The 19,452-nt window shown below is 47.7% G+C and overlaps 2 protein-coding genes across 7 annotated transcripts in view; one reads left to right on the top strand and one right to left on the bottom strand.

Moving 5' to 3' along the window:
• The first annotated feature begins 91 nt into the window (after positions 1-91).
• ITGB1BP1 (integrin subunit beta 1 binding protein 1) lies at positions 92-12,603 on the top strand. The gene is made up of 7 exons (XM_032652381.1): positions 92-225; positions 4,853-4,957; positions 7,362-7,440; positions 8,732-8,868; positions 11,025-11,117; positions 11,682-11,831; positions 12,317-12,603. Exons 2-7 carry the CDS (start codon positions 4,886-4,888, stop codon positions 12,386-12,388), a joined length of 603 nt encoding a protein of 200 aa, XP_032508272.1. The 5' UTR covers positions 92-225; positions 4,853-4,885; the 3' UTR covers positions 12,389-12,603.
• A 1,490-nt stretch (positions 12,604-14,093) lies between these two features.
• The window catches only part of ASAP2 (ArfGAP with SH3 domain, ankyrin repeat and PH domain 2), a 156,826-nt gene continuing 151,467 nt past the window's right edge, over positions 14,094-19,452 (bottom strand). For 2 of the 6 annotated variants that reach the window (XM_032652376.1, XM_032652379.1), the window contains 4 exons: positions 18,423-18,472; positions 17,857-17,945; positions 17,290-17,412; positions 14,094-15,675 (listed from right to left, as the gene is read on the bottom strand). In XM_032652376.1, the coding sequence (XP_032508267.1) occupies positions 15,601-15,675; positions 17,290-17,412; positions 17,857-17,945; positions 18,423-18,472 (337 nt within the window). In that variant the 3' untranslated portion in view covers positions 14,094-15,600. Of the gene's footprint in view, positions 15,676-17,289; positions 17,413-17,856; positions 17,949-18,422; positions 18,473-19,452 lie in introns of all 6 variants that reach the window. The other 4 variants (XM_032652377.1, XM_032652380.1, XM_032652374.1 and 1 more) reach the window with 2 other exon arrangements.

The raw sequence follows: 19,452 nt of genomic DNA, 5'->3' as shown, positions 1-19,452 counted from the left end.
CAGCCACCCTAGGCTCCTCCCTTTAACTTCCGGTCGTAGAACAAGGTCGGTCCGGGCACCGGGGGCGGGGTCAGGGCTGCGCCTGCGCGAGGCTTCGGAGGCGGGCCCCGGCGGGCGGTGACACTGGCCTCGAAAAGCGGGCGCTGGTTTTTGACACAGAGTGGCTGCCGCGGCTCGGGCTGCCTAGGCTGTGGGTGTCTGACCCCGACCGCAGTCGGCGTTGAGGTGAGAGCCCGGCCCTCGCCGCGCTTGGGCTGAGCCTGGCCGGGAACGCGGGTCCCGACGGCGGCTCCGGTGGGGAGGCCCGCGGCGGGGCGGATGGGTGGGGCCGCGGGGGCCACGGTCTCCACCGGGATCCGCCTTCCCTGGGTGGGGGACCCAGGCCCCGAGGCGGCGCGGGCCCGGGCCTGCGGGAGGAGGCAGTGCCCCGGTGCCGATTCCTTTCTGGGGTGGGACTGCAGCTCCGGTGACGACGGGTGTGGCATGTGGCGTGTGTCTGGGTCCGGTCGGAAGGGAGATGGAGTGAGAGCATCCGCGGGGCTGCTCCCCACGTTCCTCATGTCAGGCTCTGATTTGAGGGGCGATGGAGAGCGTTCACTTTTTGTGCGGGATCCTGTTGGTTCCTCCACGCGTCGTGGCTGTTTCCCCGCAGCGTGGGTCCGGGATTGCGTCCGTTTTGTTTACTGTCACCGGCACGTGGCAGGCGCTCCCGACAGGAGCTGGGCGGGGTCTGGAAAGAGCTTTGGAGCCAACTCTACCAAGGTTCCAAACTTGGCCCCATGCATTACCAGCCTGGTGGCCTTGGGCAAGCTGCTTCATCAACTTTGCACTTTGGCTGCCTCATTGGAAAGGGGCTGTAATACTGCAACCTTGCTGGTCAGTGGAGAGGGTCAGAGGTATACACAGATGGCATAAGGGTGTGTGTGTATGTGAGTGTATAAAACATATCACCTGGCACTGGGTGGCAGATGGTAGGTGCTCAGGACGTGGGAGTTGTCATCTGGATGTTATCTCACAAGAAGTTTCTCCGGTTCATTAAGCATGGCCTCTGCCAGGCTGTAGCAGGCATCGGATATACGGAGCTGACCTAGCCCTGGTCTCTGATGAGCTCACAGTTCTGAGTGAGATAGTTACAAGTAGACAGTAGCTAACTAATGCTGAGATCAGGGTATAAACTCAAGCTGTGGAAGACCTATCCCGTAGCCCAACCTGAGGCTTTCTAGAAGAGAAGCCTGAACTGAGTCTTGGAAGGTGACTGGTTAGCCAAATAAATAGAAGGTGGAAGAGCATTCTAAGCAGAGGGAATGGCAGGAGCAAAGTGTGGAAACAGGGAGCTGAGTGCATGCTGAGAACCGCAAGCCAGTTTGCCTGCATTCCTTACAGATTAATTGAGTGTGAAACTGGTTGTGGACGATGAGACTAGGGGTCCACACGAGCCCGGTCATGGAGGACCTTGCGTGTCCTGGCAAAGAGCCTGACTTCAGTCTCTAACTTTGAGGAGGCAACAAAAGATTTGAAGCAGGTTAAATGGCATCTGACTTGAGTTTTAAAGAAATCATTTCAGCTGGAGCTTGATGACAGAATTGAAGCGGCAAGGAGTCCAGCTGGGACTGATACCGACCAGGGTTCTTGGCCTTCCCAATCAGTAGAAATGGATAAGAGGCCAGTCCAGAAATTCAGGCAGGGCTTGACTGGGGCTCCTGCAGCTGCAGGAGGGGAGCGAAAACAAGTAACAGGTTCCCTTGCTCGCTCCTCCCCGCCAAAAGGGGCCAGAGCGGTGGGAGGCGGGCGAGCTCGTTCCTTATGTGGGGTGAGGGTAGGGGTGTGTCCAGGGGTCGGGCGGAGGGGCGGCTGAGGTGTTTCGCCCACCCCCTGGCGGGGTTGAGCGCAGGGGGCACGCGCAGGACCCTGCTTTGGCTCTCTGCTCTTCAGAAGTGGCAGTTGGGGTTTTTTTGGTCTTTTTGTGTTTTGTTGTCCAGAATTTGCCCCAACTGCACGTGCATGCACGCAGCTATTTTTAGTTCCTTTATAGTTTCTTTGTATCTGTTACTCGAGAAGACGTTTGTCCACTTGCAATCACTGCAGCAAAGGGTCCCAGGTCCCAGTCTGTCTCAGGACAAGGTCCCTCACCCTTGAAATATCTCCTGATGGCTTGTGAATTCCTTACATTGTATTCCAGACTTTGTGCATTTTTATGGGTTAAGGGTCCATTGCTTTCATCACATAATGAAAAAGTGTTTCTGTATAGCCGTAGTCTAGGATGATGCAGGCCCTGTTTAGAGACATGGATGAGGGAACTCTTCAGGTGGTATAATCAGTGCATCTTGGACTTGGCTGGATGTGAGGGCTGGAGGACAGAGAGGAGTCGGTGATTTCCTGGTTTCTACCAGAAATAATGGCATTTATTGAAAGGGAGAGGAGAGGGGCAGCTGTGGAGGGGAAGAGGATGGGTTCTGCTTTAGGCCTTTTGGCCTTTGATGAGTCTGTGGAACATCCAAGTGACAGTATCTTCGGTCTCATTTTTATGCACGAATAATTTAGAGACAAGAATGACTTGCTTAATTAAGAACATGCGTCAAAATAGTGGCAGATATCAGAGGTTTTCATAAATGCATTTCCCCTTCAGCTCCTAGATGATGATGGAAAGAAAGTCTTGAGGAGTTGCAAAGCCCTTATTAAGTAGTGATTTTCGAATCGTTCTAGTATTCCAGGGGTTTGAAGAGATGCTTCAGGATTTCATAACAATACTATCAAATTTTTAAAAATCATATTTAAAATTGTTATATATATATATATATATATAGTACTTATATATACTTAAAATGTAATGTGCTTAAATATGCTATACACTGGCCCTCTAGCCCATCATTGCGGTATTTTATGCTGCCAGGTTAGCCCAGCTCTGTGCAGACCGTGGAATAAGGCCGTCTTGCCTCTCCTTCTAACTGAGGAGTATCCTGTGATGGCAGGGCTCTCGTTTGCAGCGAATTATCTACGGAAGCCTTCTAAGCAGGCCCCCTCTTTTTACTCTTGTCCTGTGCAACTAGTTCCCTACCCAGCAGCCAGTCATCTTTCTAAAACAGAAATCTGATCATATCACCTGACTGCTTTTTTAAAACCCTCTGAGTCTTCCTGTGAAACCCAGAACAAAACCCCAGCTTTCGCTGTGGCCTGCAAGGTCTCCCGTGGCTCTTTCCCTCCTGTCACTCTCCCTCCTCCTCCTATTCTTAGTCATATTGGCCTCTCACCGGTCTGTGCGTCAGAGGACGTCCACTCTCTTCTCCTCCACGTTCACGGCTGCCCCCCACTTCCCTCAGGGCTTAACTCTCGCTCCCTCAGAACATCTTTTTCTGTCTAAAATCGTCCCCCCTTCCTTTGATCACTATCTCCTTAAGTTGCTTTAGTTCCCCCCGTAGCAATTATTGTTTCCAAATAATGTGTTTTATATTTGGTTTTCCTGTTGGTCTGTCTACTCCCTCTAAAAATGAGCTCCCTGAGGTCAGGGGCTTTTTCTGTCTTATTCACTGGTATATCTCCAGCACCTGGTAGGTGCTCACTGGCTACTCAGGAACGAATGAATGAATCACATGTTCTCGTTACTCCACAAATGAAGCAGAAATATAGAAATAAGTTGGCTGATGGGGCTGATTAAAAAGCTTGGGCTCAAGTGAAGTTTTGGGTCAGTGGCCTAAGGTCAGATGCTAGTGAGTGGATTTGGCGGGGGTGGCCCTCCAGATTCAATGGGAAAAACTGTGTGTTGGAGAGGGGCATGCATTGACCACCCCGTGATTTACTCATTCTTTTCCTTCATCAGGTCCCTTGTTTTTCTGACAAGAATTGACCATGTTGGAATGAAAGGAAGCTATCTGTGCAGACTGCTGTCTGTTGAACGTTTGAAGACGATAAGATAGTGTTCGATTCTGTAGTGAGCAGGTTCCCTTGTTCCCTCTGTAGAACCAACCTTTAGGAAACATTTGTTAGGTTCTTGTACTCATAAATCCTCCTGAAAGATGGGTCACAGTTCCCTTGTCTACAGAATGCAGATTCTAACCTGTCTTCTGTAAGCCCCCTGATGGGGGGCCTAGAGCTCCGGCAGAGACCCTCAGAGGACATCTGTGTCACCAGCTTGCTGTGAGGATAAATTGAGACAGTGTGTTTGGAAGTACTTGAACTATGAAACATTGTGCAGGCTAGTTCGTAATTTTCCAAGTATAATATATGCGCTCCTATGAAATGTGCAAGGAGAAATCGAAAATTTTAAAAAAGAGATACATAAGCCTGACTCTGGGAAACTTAAGGTCACCACCTCCTTCCCTGGCCTTACTGGAACGAGATGAGAGGTAGCACCTGGCAAGGTTTTCATGTCAGCCTTTACTTAAAGATTGTTGGAGACTTGAAGAAAAATGCACATTTCCGAGATGTGTCAGCGCCTTCAGTTCTTAGCCCTGCCATTCACAGAACAGGAACCAGAGACAGTGACGTGGTTGATAAACTGATATGTCACATATTTTACTAACGTCTTGACTTGGTTAAAGAGAAGGCAGGCACTTGAATATATTGAGAACTAGATGTTACTTCTGAACAGTGCTTTTCACACCTCCAGAGATGCCAAGAAGGTTCCTACCTTTTTGGTTTATTGGGTTAGAATCTTGTGATTCAAAAAGAGAATAAGAATGAAAAAGAATAATACCCACATTTTGTGGTCAACGGAAAATATTTATGTTTCAAGTAAAAGGAATACGCCGTGGAACTGGGAGGAATTGATGGTTTTTATTTATTTTTATTCCTATTACGTGTAAAGGGATTTAAAGTTGCTTTTCTCCATGTATCTAACCAACCCTTGTTCTTCCAGGGGGCGTGCCTCTGGATCGAGCTATGGTGGAAGATGTTTCGGAAAGGGAAGAAGCGACACAGCAGTAGCAGCTCCCAGAGTAGTGAAATCAGTACTAAGAGCAAGGTAGGGGTGATGGCATGGAGGCCGCAGTCATTAAGTGGTGAGAATTTTGTTTCTTCTAACCGATGCTGCGTGAAGGGTACTAACCCCGGCAGACCTGCTGATGTTCTTCAAACTAGAGGTTTTTCACATTCATTTTTTTGCGCTCAACACGCATTGTGCGCTTGATTTAATTTTATTTTGTTTTGGTAGATTTTCTGGAGTTCTTAACTCCGCTAACCTAGAGGGATCGGGACTTCCAGATGGTCTCTTTGAAACGCTGATTTTTAAATTGTTTATATGACAGGAATTGCAGGCACTCAGGGAGCTGGATGTCTTGAATTCTAGGGCTTGAGGTGTGTGTGCAAATTATAATTCTGTTTAGTCACGGTGAGCTAGTTGGACAGTGAGGCAAATGCCCTGGTGTGAGTGTGCGGGACCCTTCGAGTCCCAAGTCCTGGTCCACTGGGTCTGCTACACTAGGACTAGAGAGCCTTTTTAAGTCATTTTCCACCTTTGTGAGCTCTCGGTGCCCAGTGCCAGGACTGGGTGAGGCAGGAGAGGAGCCCTCGGCTCACATGCACGGGTGCCCACCTCCGGGGCGCCTCTCACCAGCCTGTGGGCAGCGCCCTGGGTGACGACGGCCACGCCCAGGGACGGACACACGCACCACTGCCCTTCGGGAGTTTCCAGCAGGCAAGGGCAGCGGTGTTGTCACTGAGCTGTCAGCACGTAGCCAAAAGCACCAAAACCTGACCTTTTAGCAGTCCTGTGCAGTCTTAAATGGGAAAATTGACCATTTTCCTGTCAGGTTTCAGAACTCCTGAAGCTAGCTGAGGCCCACCCTGCTGTTACCTAAGTGTGAGGACCTCAGCCTGGGAATCAGGCCCAGCTTCCTGTTTTCTAGATCAGAAAGTGGATAAAGGGAGACGTACTGACCTGCGGCTCGCAGAGTAGGACCAGAGCGCGGTTTCTGATTCCTGAAGGATCTGCTGCCCCGCGCAGGTGGCGGAGGCAGGGCCAGAGAGGTGCAGGAGGGCCGCGGCCCCGGAGGGAGGTCTTACCCCGAAGTGATGGCGAGCCTCGTGCGGTTCCTAAGCAGGGTGCTGTGACTCAGATTTGTGTTCCAGGATGATGTAAGCTTCTGCCGTTATGATTCGGAACCTCAGAAAAATAGGCCAGTTTCTCCCTTCCTGTTCCTCTGTTCTGAGGGCTGTTAGGTTCTGACAACCTATTTGCTTTTCCCGTGCGGAGGGGTAATTTGAAGCACAGAACCTCACTCTGTTACACGCTTCCCAGAAGCCAGCCTGACTTTGTAACGGCATCTTAATTCCAACTCCCCTTCCGTCACCCTTTGAGTATTTAGGTTTTTTTCCGATTTGTCAGAACCACACATATTGATGTGGAACTTCTGTGTGCATACAGCTCTGCTCTTAGTTTATATTCCAAGAAGTGCCGTTATTAAGAAAGGGAAGAAGTAAGGCTTGATACATTTTTGCATTCACCTTGATTCACTTCTTAAACATCTAAAATTTCGAGTGTACTTTTAAAATTTAATTTTGATTTGAAGTGTAAAAAAGTGATTTTTTTTTTTCTTTTTTGGCCGAGCTGCGCAGCTTGCGGGATCTTAGTACCCCGACCAGGGATTGAATCAGGGCCCCGCCAGTGAAAGTGCCAAGTTCAAACCGCTGGACTGCCAGAGAATTCCCAATAAGTGATTTGTTTAATCAGAAGTTTTTACTGTTATTTCTAAAAAATGAGAGTATGATGCGGAGGAACAAACTATACTAACATGTATGATTCATTAAATTTTGCTTAACAGATTTGTTGGTTTTTCTTTGTAATTCACATTGCAGTTATGCTCTGGTCCACCAGTCGGCCTGTGTTTACCTGTTGTAGGCCAGGTAGTAGTTGGAGTCATTGCAGATGCTGGGGTGAGAATTAGGAGACGTAGATTAGAGATCTAGGGTATTTACTAGATGTAACCTTGGGTAAATCACTTCACCTCTCTGTGTCTCTCTGCTCATTTACTAAACAGGATGATCTTAACTCCCTGCCTGCTTTCTGCACAGGGTTCTTTGGAAATATTACAGAAGCAAGGTGTAGGTTTTCACATATGACATAAATATCAGGTATCTTATAAGGAGATACAGGTAGTGGCTCTGATTTAAACTGGGAGTGTTGACCTCACGTTTATCCAATACTGTGTGATGGCAAGAGCAGTTGGGACTGTCTTCTTTTTTGGAAGTTTGCTAAGGAATTTGTCTTTAGAAAAATCTGTCCCAGTCGATCTACCTGAATAGTTGACCTGATTTTATATGTGTTAATTCACCTGTAATAAGTCATTTGAACGTTTGGTAGAGAACTTGAGAGAAGATAGCGCTTCTAATTGCGTTTACAGTTTTTCTGTTGGTTGGTTATTTCTCAGTCTGTAGACTCCAGCCTTGGGGGGCTCTCTCGATCCAGCACGGTGGCGAGCCTCGATACGGATTCCACCAAGAGCTCAGGTACGGAGGGCGGATCATTTTGGCGAAGGCTGCTAACTGACGCTTGTGCAGTTTTGCCAGAGTAGCACAAGGAGTCCTTGAGTATTTGGGGTTTTCTTCCTCTGCTCTGCCAGAAATGGTCCAAGATCTGGTGGAACGCGGGTTGGGGTGGCGGGTGGGTGGTGAAAGACGCTGCCTTGGAGGAAACTGCTCTTAATGGTCATGGAGCAAAAACTTGTGGAAAACTTCATGGTGACAGTTTAGAAGTATCAAAATAGCTTTGTAAGAAATGGGCTGGCCGATGGTGAATTATTTTGGAATTACATTCTTCGTGGGGGTAAGACAACGTCCTGCTGATTAAAAAAAGTTAACATCAGCAGCATGTGGTAACGAGGGGAGCATGTGTCACAGGCCCTTGAAAACATTTATGCAGCCCCCAAAGCAGCAGCTCTTCAGAAATCAAAAGGTGGTTTTTGACCCACGTGCTAGCCGGTGTCTAATTGGAAACCTACTACATTCATCTTCTTGTATAAAATCCTTGCCCTTTTCCTTTCGGGATTATAGGCGACTCTATCCATAAAAGGTGGTAGGAGTGGGAGAGAAGATGTAAAAGGGAATATAGTAGCATAAGGTCTATTGTCTTTACTTCCAGATGCTTTCAAACATTAAAAAATGTGGGCATCTTTTTATTACATAAACATAATCTAAAAGTGACCACAGGGTATTCCTTTACTATTGCAGACGTTGTAAAATCCTTTGTGGTACTTTTGTACTGGCTGGATTTTACGGCACACACAGTTCTTCACCTATTACCATCTCTTTTGTAAGGGACTTCCTGTCTGGCATTATTCCATCTACATTGAAAAAAAAAATTTCTGGTCTTTTCTGACTGAATGGGAGAGGTAGATCAGGCTTCCTGAATCAGGAAAGGAATCTAAAAGTGAAAGGTAAAAAGGGAGAAGAAACCAAAAAATAATTAAATGTCATATGCATTACAGAGGTACTCAATCATTGTCAAATTGACAATTTAGTTTTCTTCTTTTTGAAGAAGAAATGAAGCATAGTAATAATGTATTCCTTTTGAGATTTTTATATATTTAGTACATTGTGAGTCACTGAGGAAAAGGTTAGTGAAATTTTTAATTCTTTCCCATGACATCAAAAAGTTTGCATTTAAAATTTTTTAATTTTTATTAAAGGTTAACTTCTGATGACACTGTCTATTTCCTGCCTGGGGAGAGGTTGAGGATACCCTGTAATGCAGCTATTTCTTCTGAAGTCTTACTCTTACAATTTTTCTTTTCACCTTTAGGACAAAGCAACAGTAATTCAGACACCTGTGCAGAATTTCGAATAAAATACGTTGGTGCCATTGAGAAACTGAAACTCTCCGAGGGAAAAAGTCTCGAAGGGCCACTAGACCTGATAAATTATATAGATGTCGCCCAGGTAAAAAAAAAAAAAGTTCAGTTTTCTCAGATTCCGGAGTGAACTCATGGCTTTGGAGAAAGATAGCACTCTTCCAGGTCTCCTCACTGCTTCTCCTGAAGCCGCGCTTTTATCACTGTTAGTTGTTACTGAGCGCTGGGGTCAGAGGAGGTACAGGGCACCTTGGATACCGAGTCGAAGAGGAGCACAGGGACACAGTCCCTTCCTTCACACAGTGCTTTTCACTTTTTCTGGGGCTGACTGAAAAAGTCCCCTTGTTTAAATGGGGAGCCGAGGGCTTCCCTGGTGGCACAGTGGTTGAGAGTCCGCCTGCCGATGCAGGGGACACGGGTTTGTGCCCCGGTCCGGGAAGATCCCACATGCCGCGGAGTGGCTGGGCCCATGAGCCATGGCCGCTGAGCCTGCGCGTCCGGAGCCTGTGCTTCGCAACGGGAGAGGCCACAACGGTGAGAGGCCCGTGCACCGCAAAAAAAAATAATAATAAAAAAATGGGGAGCCGAGTACGGTGGCTGGGTACACACCACAAGCTTATCTCTCAAAGTCTGGCAAGTCTTACTGTATCACCGTTGAACTAGGTTCAGCTCTTTGAATAATCTAATTCATAGTGGTGTTGACCTACCATATCTATTTATTCATACCCTGTTTCCAACAAGAACTGAGGTAAGTTTCAAAAATATATCCTGGTCAAGAAGATAAAAAAATACATCACCACGAAGGAAAATTTAGTGTGAAAATTAAGACAAATCAAGGTGTCAGGTTTGTGCCTAAAGTATTGTTAAGGTCCGTACCCTTGCCAGAGTTGGGAGTGGATGAGCCAGAAGACTTAATACTGTCAACAGTTAGTAACTTGCTTCCCAAGTTTCTAGAAGATGGAATTGCTTGTCTTTGTGTTCATTAACAAAGGGATATTACTGCAATGGGAAGAGTCCCTTATCAATTTACAGTGTGCTGGTTACTATTAAGAGTATATAGTCTCTTAACTCATGGAGATGGGATCCTTAAATATACTGTTTCATATCCTCATGAAAGTGAAGGAAGTCTCCGGTGTCTCAGGGGAAATCAGCTGATCTAATCTGCCATTTAACAGACAACTGTTGGTAGTCTGGGCAAACACAATTATCCCAGCCTTTAGTTTGAAATATAAAGTCATTCCAACGTGCAAGCAACAACTAATCTAAGTAAAGTATTCTACTGAAAGATTGCTAATAATGTTTTCTCCCAGAAGTACACTAGGCTTTTCATTCTGACATGACTGCTCAATTTCTCACATCACTGTAGGAATGGGGCTTATTAGAATTCCGTTATTGACGATAGCATTGCTATTAGCCCATCTGTTGATTCTTGGAATTGGTTTAACCTGCTGTGAGAAATGACTGGCAAGAGTTTACTCTTGCATGTGAGGACCCAAGAATTAAGGTAGGTGGACATGGCTCGTTTACCATGATCTCTTCAGTGCAGGCAAATGGTTCCACAGAAACACGGACCGTATGGAATATCTACTGACTGCCAGCAACATCATATTTGTTTTAGAGAAGGCAAGTTAGGCTACTTAACAGATAAAACTGGACCATCTGCTAGGGAAACCATCAGGCATCGTGTGCTGTTTTACGTGTTCTGAATAGCTCAAAATACTGACTGATATTTTTGAGAGCCGAGTAACCATTCTTCAAGCAGCGTTTACTTGTCCAAAGCCCTGGGGCGCTGGGAATACCAGACATACCCAACACCCGGCTAAGATGTAAAGCGGCTGAGAAGAATGGCTCTTGCTGCATGTTACCTGTCACTTAATGTGCTGACATGAGTATAAACTTTGAGTAAAGGGCCTTCATTTTTCTAATGTTTCTAATGTAAGTATTTATTTAAGCCTCGCTGGGATCTGTGAGGAGTATCAGTTTGTAACTGGGGTTAACAGTAAGCATGGGGTACATGGATCTGAGTTTTGGTCAAATTTGCAGACTGTAAAACAGGTCGGGGGGATATTTCTTCTGCCTCTTTGGAGAGAAATTCCTGCTGGGCTGTTGTTGTATGCCCCACATTCTTCATTCTTTAAAGGGTTTGGGTTTATGATGGCCAGATGCTAAAATTGACCAATCAGAATTAGGAATGAAACATAATTTTTTTAAATGTATATTATGTAATTTATTTTTACTTTAAAGCAAGATGGAAAGTTGCCTTTTGTTCCTCTGGAGGAAGAATTTATTATGGGAGTTTCCAAGTATGGCATAAAAGTATCCACATCAGATCAGTATGTAAGTAATTTAATTAAGGGGGAAAATGTGTTTTAGGTGTTGGAGAGTTCAGGCCGGGAAGGGCCCTCCTCTTGTAGTTAGGTCTGCTTCTGTTGGCAGAGTGGTTGGTTTGTAAACACTTCTGGCACCTGGTCTTAAAAGTGACCAATCTCCTAGGGTAAATGAATAGGGGCTTTTGCTTCTGTGTGTGTAGGGCCCAAGCCAATCCCCTCCCCTCCCCCGGCTGGTCCCCTAATGCATTTTCAGCTTAGGACTCCATGCCAATTCAGAGCAGGCATCAGCTTGGAAGCTGGGCGTAGAGGAAGGGATCGTGAACTTAGATCATCTCACTCCATCTTCCTAGAACTTAAGTAGGAAGGTATGATCCTAAAGGCAAATTGGCCCATAACTGAGCATCCTTGAATGTCCCTTTGGGTGAAAAATCTGTGAAACTACTTTCTGCCCGATCCATGGATGGATATGCTCAGTTTAAAACCTCATGATAAATTCTGCACAGGAAAATGCGTCATAAGAATGGAGAAGCATGTAAAATAGCGCGGTCTTTCTTCTCCCTGATTTCTGCAGGATGTTTTGCATCGGCATGCTCTATATTTAATCATCCGGATGGTGTGTTATGATGATGGTCTGGGGGCAGGAAAAAGCTTGTTGGCTCTGAAGACCACAGATGCGAGCAACGAAGAATACAACCTGTGGGTTTACCAGTGCCACAGCCTGGTGAGGTTTTCAGTCTCCTTGGTTATTAGTCTAATAATTCATCAAACAAAGTGGCAAAACCAGAGACTGTTTAGTCTCTTCAAAGGCTGAAGAGATGCTCTCTGCCATGTGCCTAGCAAACACCTGGCATAACAGGAGAAATGAGTATATCAATCAGGCCCCAGGTCAGCCGGGCCAGACCTCCTGCAGGCTGTTTGTTAGGCCAGCAGATGTAAAGCTGGTGAGGGAAAGCGGTGTGTCCTCCAGGGCAGAGCCACGCCTTTCCATACCTTGTTCTGACTCGTGAGGGTCCCTCCCAAAGGCCACGGGGTCCTGTGTTACCGCGTGCACTTCCTGAGGGGCAGAGGAACACGGTGACCCAGGCAGGCCGTGTCCGGGGCTTTCCAAAACTGGTGACGTGTAGGTTTAGGAGAGGCGTTAGGAGGGTCACGTTTACTTCGGGAAGCGATTTATGAACTCTTACTGTATCTTTTCACTTAACGCAGGAACAAGCACAAGCAATCTGCAGAGTTTTATCCACTGCATTTGACTCTGTGTTGACATCTGAGAAACCCTGAATTCTGCAGTCAAGGGGAGGCAGGCTTCACGCGCAAGTTCAGCTGTTTTCCCAATAGTTCTGTTTTCACTCTGCGGTGGTGGTGAACTGTTTTGGAAACGTGAGCGATCCCTGGCTCTGGATTTTCTGAAGAGACGCAATATATAAAATACCAGTCGTTTGTTTTTCTATTAAAATGTGTCTTATTTAACAGTGAGTTAACGCTCAGTGAAGTTACCTACCTACTGGGACTAAAAAAGCAACGTCATTTGTCGCCTTTAAACACAAATAAGCTTAATAACCTTGACGTGTCGCAGAAGTGCCCTCGGTGATGAATGAACATGGAGAACTTTCTGAGGATGACCAAGGCCGTCTATCCTGTGGCACCGGCAGGTGACACTGCCAACTCAAGCCACAGAGGAAAACTTTAAAAGTGTACTGTCAGGATGACACGCTGGTAAACCGCAATAATCATCTTCAGGGGAATGAGAGTAATCAAACCTTCAGAGGTTACTGCTCACGTTACAAGTCACACGCTGTAAAGAATCTCACGTTCAGTAGGCTAGTGTATCTTTTAAAGGACTGTTTTTATATATAGTGCTTTACTAAAGATTAAAAACATGAAAAACACCATGACCATTTAAAAGTATTTTATTTTTTTCCAGTCAAAGGACTAGCTAACAAGAAGAGTAAACTTATTAAACATGCTCTAATTAGGACAATGAAAATAAGAACTGATTTAGGTTATACAGTATATACAGTTGCGCTGCAACTAGACCGAAGTAATCAAGTGAATGAACTGAATATCATACATCTCAGACAGTATCCACCCTGTGGACCGTGGTACCCGCCCACCCCTTCACAGATCACACAGTAACCATTAGTCTGTGGACAGATTTCTGAGTCGCCATCCCTAGAAGTCAGATCTGATGGAGAATGGCATGCCAAATGCCAGAATCCTGCAGCTAAGTTCATGACATGTAAACTTTAAATATAAATAGATATCTACAGTGTTTTCCTTTCTCTCAGTTGCTTTTTTTTTTTTAATTTGCAAAGAGCAAATAACTAGGAAAGGATATTAGTAGGGAAGTTAATATAATTTCTCCTCTGGCAAGAGCAGTATTAATAACTGCACAACAGCGCCACCAAATTGTAGATTGATGTACCAGTGAACCTGATGTATCAGTTTGGGGCTGGTGTTCAAATGCTGATACGAATCAACTTCAATTCCGTATACTGCTCGCACCAAGTAGTCAAAAGGCTGATTATAAGATACAGATGTGGGAGTGTTGTATTAAAATATACATAGGAAGTGCACTGTGCAAAACATCTGTTTACTTTCTTAAACCTATGAGAGAATTAACTAAATGAAGGGTTCAAAACCAGAAATTAACCATTAGTGAAAACAGATGTAGTGCTTTTTTTTTTTTTTTTTTTTTTTTTTTTTTGCGGTACGCGGGCCTCTCACTGTTGTGGCCTCTCCCGTTGCGGAGCAACAGGCTCCGGACGCGCAGGCTCAGTGGCCATGGCTCACGGGCCCAGCCGCTCCGCGGCATGTGGGATCCTCCCACACCGGGGCACGAACCCGTGTCCCCTGCATCGGCAGGCGGACTCTCAACCACTGCGCCACCAGGGAAGCCCAGATGTAGTGCTTTTAAAGAAGACTTTAATTACAGATCTAACACATTTTTTTCCCAGAACTCTGGAAGGCAGATTGCCACACAACATCATAAAACATTCCAGTTTATTCTGTCTCCCTTTATAATAACAATGAAAAAAATACAATGCAATTAAAAAAAAAAAAGCTCTATACTTACAAGAGTCTTGCATAATAAAGACAGGCTGCTTCAATCAAATGTACCATCATAACAAACACACTAACAGCATCGTCCGTCTCCTTGCTTTCCAAGCCTCTTCTTAAATTTGCTCCTTCGCTTTGGGTAGAAATCTAAGTGGTCATCATATGCCTGTTTATTCTCAAAGGGTGCCAGAATTTCCAATATACCTACCATGAGTCTTACACAATTACCAAATAGAGGTATGATAGTCAAGTTCATTAAACTAATGAATTTTTGATTTTATCATATACAACCTAATCCCTCCACCCCCAGTAGCTTAAGGATGATACGATGGACTTCAATAGTAAAACCGGGATGTTTGAGAGTATTTTATTACCTGGGACCTACAGGTTTCTGATATGCTCTTGATTACAAACAAGTGGACAGATTAAATTTCAAGACAGTGTGACTACCATTCCTGTTGGTATATTATATAAATACAAGACACTAAACTGAGTGGACATTCTCTTGGGCTAGAAAGGGAAGGCAGTGGTACACTCGATAGGAAACAGCAAGTCTTGTGGTAATATGGCGGGGGGGGGGGGGGTCGGTCTGCACCACGGTACTCTAGCTGTGTGACGCGGGAGGCTCAGGAAGGCAAATCCCGAACACCTAAAGCGTAGAAACCAGTTTAAAGAACTGTTTCGCAGTCCATCAACCTTAGTTTTTAACCAGATTCAGGAAATGCAGTTAATATAATCTGGAACTGAATTAACTGCTGTGACATATGCCATAATAAACCATCTACAGTCGGGTCAAGTAGGCTTGTTCACAACAGGTTACACACACATGCAGGATACACTGATAGCTGCAACCTCACACACCAGGGCTGGAAAGTACAACGCTTATGTATACATTTCCAATAAACATTGGGTGGATTTCAAAGGAAATCTTTAAAGGTATCTTTAAAGAAATAAAAGTCTTTAAAGGTGAACTGAAGCATTTTAGCAGAAAGTGCGGGCTGGCTATGGACTTTGAGAGCAACAATTTCCTGGCTTCCTAAAAAGAATAATTGTGCTGAAGGTCACCAACCCCAGAAGTGGGCCGAGAAAAACAGGACGAATTTCTTTCCCACACTCAAAACATTTTTAGGTTCAACTAATGCTGTAGATTCAGAATCTTCATTATTTAGTTAAAATAACTTTTCAGTTCACCTTTTGGGAATTCAGTTGTTCCTAATAAAAGTGTAGCAATGTTTCATGAAAAACACGAATTATAAAAACAATTCATTGATGTATATAAATTGCCTTTGAGTTTTTAAAGCAGAACAGTGGCCTTAGAGAAAGTGGGCTACCGTACAATACAATTCATGAAACAGGTTATCTGGCAAGAGTTTTGGTACCAATAATGAGACAAGACATAACTTTAAAAAGAAGTGTTTTTGTTCAGTAGCAATTTAGTCAGCAATAAAGTGCACAAATGACACGGGAAATGCTCCTTTGCGACTGGGATCTCCGTCGATGTGGCCGATCTGAAATGAATAAAAGGTTATGTTGTTACACAAATTCCAAATGTGGAAACTTTGAAGGGCATTACAGCATTTGGAGGGGAAAAAAGATGTGTTTGGAAGAATCTCTTCTGGGAAAGAATTACTTGGGTACAACATCTAAACTGTTTTTCCTTTCGCTCCCATCTCAAATAGTGCCGGCCTACTACCCGCAGGGACTTCTCTCCGCGGGGAGTCGGTGTCTGCACACACGCCCCACCGTGGGCCTGGTGGTCTCGGGGGGGCAGGCAGCACAGATCAGACCACCACCCCGACCTCCCTTTTTGGTTTTTTTTTTTAAATGGATGAAGAAACAATGTCAGAAGTCTGTGCGCTGCCAAGTCACAGAGTGGCAAATGTGAGTTGGCCCAAATGTCGTCAAAGCATTTAAGACTTCAGTGAATCCATTTACTTTTGCTCTGGGAAAATTATATAAATTATACCTCAGGTCTGATCTCAACGATGTAAATTAAGTAGTTAAATAAACATCTAAAAAAACTCACCAAAATTTAAATTATTATTTTTGTGTGTGTGAGGGGGATACCCTGAGATTATAGACAGCATTTACTTTCTTTATAGCTTTCTGATTTTGCCACAGTTTTTGAAATGAACAGGTGTTTTCCAGATGCCTAAGCCTGGTGTCAGGCTGGAGCCCCATCCTTGTGGTGGGTTGTATACAAGTGTGAAGGCCAGACCTGTCTCGGGGCCATGCGGGCAGCGGGCGGGCAGAGCCCTGGACGGGCACCGAGGGGCACCAGGAACTGCCGCCCCCTCTGCCGCCCGTGGCGTCGACTGCGCTGTGTGGAGCAAGGCTGACGGAGGAAGGGGCTCTGGACCCACAGGCACTTGAACCCCTCGAGGGGAGAGGCCACAAGAAGACCCCTGAACCAGCCATGCCAGAGGCGGTGCCAGGCCCCGAGTTGGTTCACAAAGGCCCTGGAGAGAGAACACACAGCTCACCCAGGAGGGTGCCTGGCTAGGGACTCTGACCAACACCCCTCGCCCTTGAGAGAGCGGAGCTGTCCCCGTGAGTCCTGGCTGCGTCCTGATGGCAAGCATGACCCATCTGATATCTGAGCTCAAGCCCCGGAGCTGGGCCGTTAGCGGCCCCCAGGTGGCAGACGCTGCCAGGCGTGCGGGAGCTGTTTGCACGACTGCCCAGTTTATGACAGCCACCTCTCCCTGGGGGCCACTGTGCCCGTCGCTGCAACAGTGCTGTGTCACCGCCCTTTCTCAGACGAGCTGGCTGTGGCTTAGCAACATAACCACCTTGCCCAAGGTCACCCAGCCTGACCTTGGCCGGGGCTGGACACTCAGGGTCATCAGGGGAAGCGCCACGCTCATCCCATTCCAGCTCCCACCCAGATGCCACAGCTGGTTTCAGGACCAGCCCGACACCCAGCGTCTCTGCCCTCCGGGTCAGCTCTCCCTCTGCGCCCCACTCCACCAAGCCTGAAACGCCGGGCAGGAGGCACCACCGAGAAAGCCAGGGCCTCATCTCAAACCCTCAGGTGCGCTCTGCAAACTGCAGCCCACGTGGCCCGTCCGCCCTGACGAGGGAGGACCCCACTCGGGAACAGACCCCCGGGCCCGACTCACCCACCACTCCTGGTCCTCCTCCCCGTCCACGACAATCACGTCCCCCTCGGAGAACGTCAGCTCGTCGGGATTGTCGGCCACGCAGTTGTACAGGGCTTTGACCCGCTTGGGCTTCAGCTTGGTCTGCGGCAGGGAGAAGAGGGCTCACAGCTTAGTGTGTGGGGAAGCGTCCGCTCCAGGGCAGAGAACCGGGCCACTTTGCTTCCAACTGGTCCCGAGGGCCACCCGCAGGCCTGGGAGCCCACGGGTGTCAAGATGGGTGGCTCAGCGCGCTCGGGGCAGGGGGACTTCCAGGTGGAGGCCAGCCGAGGGAAGAGAGCAGGGAGCGGGCCGGCCCGGTGCCTGGTGGGCACGTGGGGGCCTGTCCTGGAGCCGGAAGGGCCCAGCCCACTGGCTGTGGGCTCTGGGTTGCATCCTGCTCCGATCCGAAGGACCAGGTGCCCAGGAAGAAGCCTCCCCCACCCCAAACCAGGGCAAGAGGGAGAGTGTCCTCTGAGCCCTTGGACGATAACCCACCCGCTCCTGGCCAGGGCAAAGAGGCAGAGAGGAAGGGGCTCGTCCGCTTACCACCTGTGACTTCCTGGGCATGGGCGCCGGGGGCTGCGTGACCATGGCGTTGGACAGAGGACCCAGAGTTTCTGTCCCAGAGAGATCCACTGCTTTAGGGCCAAAATGAACGGACTTCACAATATGCCCCCTCAGTCAACACCATGAGATAGAAACGACATAAACGCCATCTGTCACAGCCACAAGGCAACTTGCCTGAGATTTCCTAACTGTTGAGGGAAAGTCCCCTAAAGGCCAAAGAACCTTGTGACTTCCATGCAACCTCCCTAGCGTGTGCCGGCCTGCAGGTGTCACAGAGTGAGGCAGACGCCATAACCTCCTCCAATGACTCCCAGACCCCGCCAGGGCTCCCCCACACCCCCGTCCCCATCGGCAGAGGGGGACAGGAATGCAGGGCGTGGGACAGAGCAGCCCAGGAGCAGGGGCGCCAGAGGTTCTGCGAGGGCAGGGTGGCTGCCAGGGCAGGACAGCGGGCCTGACCCAGGGGTTCACCACAGCTGGAAACACCCTCCACTTTGCCCCCGAGACCCAGCAGAAAGTAACCCAGTTTCACATGCAATAATTACCAGGTCCTCTTGGCTGGCCTTTGTTGATCAGTGGGCTTGACTTGTCAGGCCTACAAAGAAAGGGAAAACAGATTCACTGGTGCCCGAGGCTGGCAAGGCACGCTACCGCTCTGCCTCACTCCCTTTTCTGAAGGACCTGTGTTCGAGTTGAAAACGGTTGACCTGATTTCATCAACTGCCATCCAACTACCTCTTCTTTTTTTTTTTTTGGAAGTAGGAAGCATGAGAGGTCCAGAGGGCAGTGCTAGATCGAAGGTTCCCGACTCCCAAACCAGGCTCCTCCTAAGGGTCTCCTGTCCCATGTGAGCCCGTTGCCAATGCCCCGGGTCTGGGCTGGAAACTGGGCACCACCAACCAGCTCTAGCCGTGATGTGCCCCATCCCCTCCCCGCGCGGCCTGGGTCTCTTCCTACGTCAGGTGGGGCAGTATCAACCTCAGGGCCCTGGTGGCTCTGCCAGGACCTGTCCAAGCACCACTGGCCCGCGTTATCCATGCCTCTGTACTCTGTGACCCCCTGCTGCCTATTAACCACCGTGACTGACATGGCTCAGCACCCCCTGCCCCATGAACCCCGGGCCCGGCACGTCCCAGCACGACAGGAAGGGACACACAGGTAAGGGGCTCCCAGGGCTGGCAGACAGCGGTCTGTTAACTCAGGCTTGCCGGGTGGGCCTGGATAAATGTGTTTCTGTGAGTTGGCATTTCCACCTGCAAAAGGTGTGACACCAGTTCTGTCAATTCTCAAAGTAAGGACAAGTGACAAGAATGTCTGTGATGAGCCGAGAGGAACCCTATTCCAGTTCTCTGCACAGAGCCAGACACACAACTGGGGCCTGACATATGATGGGAGGGGATGGAGGGCAGAAGAGGCGGATGGGGACAAGCCAGGGACGAAGCGGCTCTCCACACACACACACGTGTGTGTGTGTGTCTGTGTCCCCAGTTCTGAGCACTCAGAGGGCCTGCCTGAGTGCAGTGACACTCCAACAGCAAAGAAGACACGAAGCACCCAGATCTTGGCTTCTAAATG

Source organism: Phocoena sinus, chromosome 13, assembly GCF_008692025.1.
Source record: "Phocoena sinus isolate mPhoSin1 chromosome 13, mPhoSin1.pri, whole genome shotgun sequence".
NCBI classification, from domain to species: domain Eukaryota; kingdom Metazoa; phylum Chordata; class Mammalia; order Artiodactyla; family Phocoenidae; genus Phocoena; species Phocoena sinus.
The sequence above is the reverse complement of the archived record's forward strand: the minus strand, read 5'-3'. Positions and strand labels throughout refer to the sequence as shown.

Coding starts and splice junctions, on each gene's coding strand:
- ITGB1BP1 (XM_032652381.1), top strand. CDS start 4,886: ATGTTTCGGAAAGGGAAGAAGCGACACAGCAGTAGCAGCTCCCAGAGT. Junction 4,958..7,361: donor AAATCAGTACTAAGAGCAAG/GTAGGGGTGATG, acceptor GTTATTTCTCAG/TCTGTAGACTCCAGCCTTGG. Junction 7,441..8,731: donor GGATTCCACCAAGAGCTCAG/GTACGGAGGGCG, acceptor TTTCACCTTTAG/GACAAAGCAACAGTAATTCA.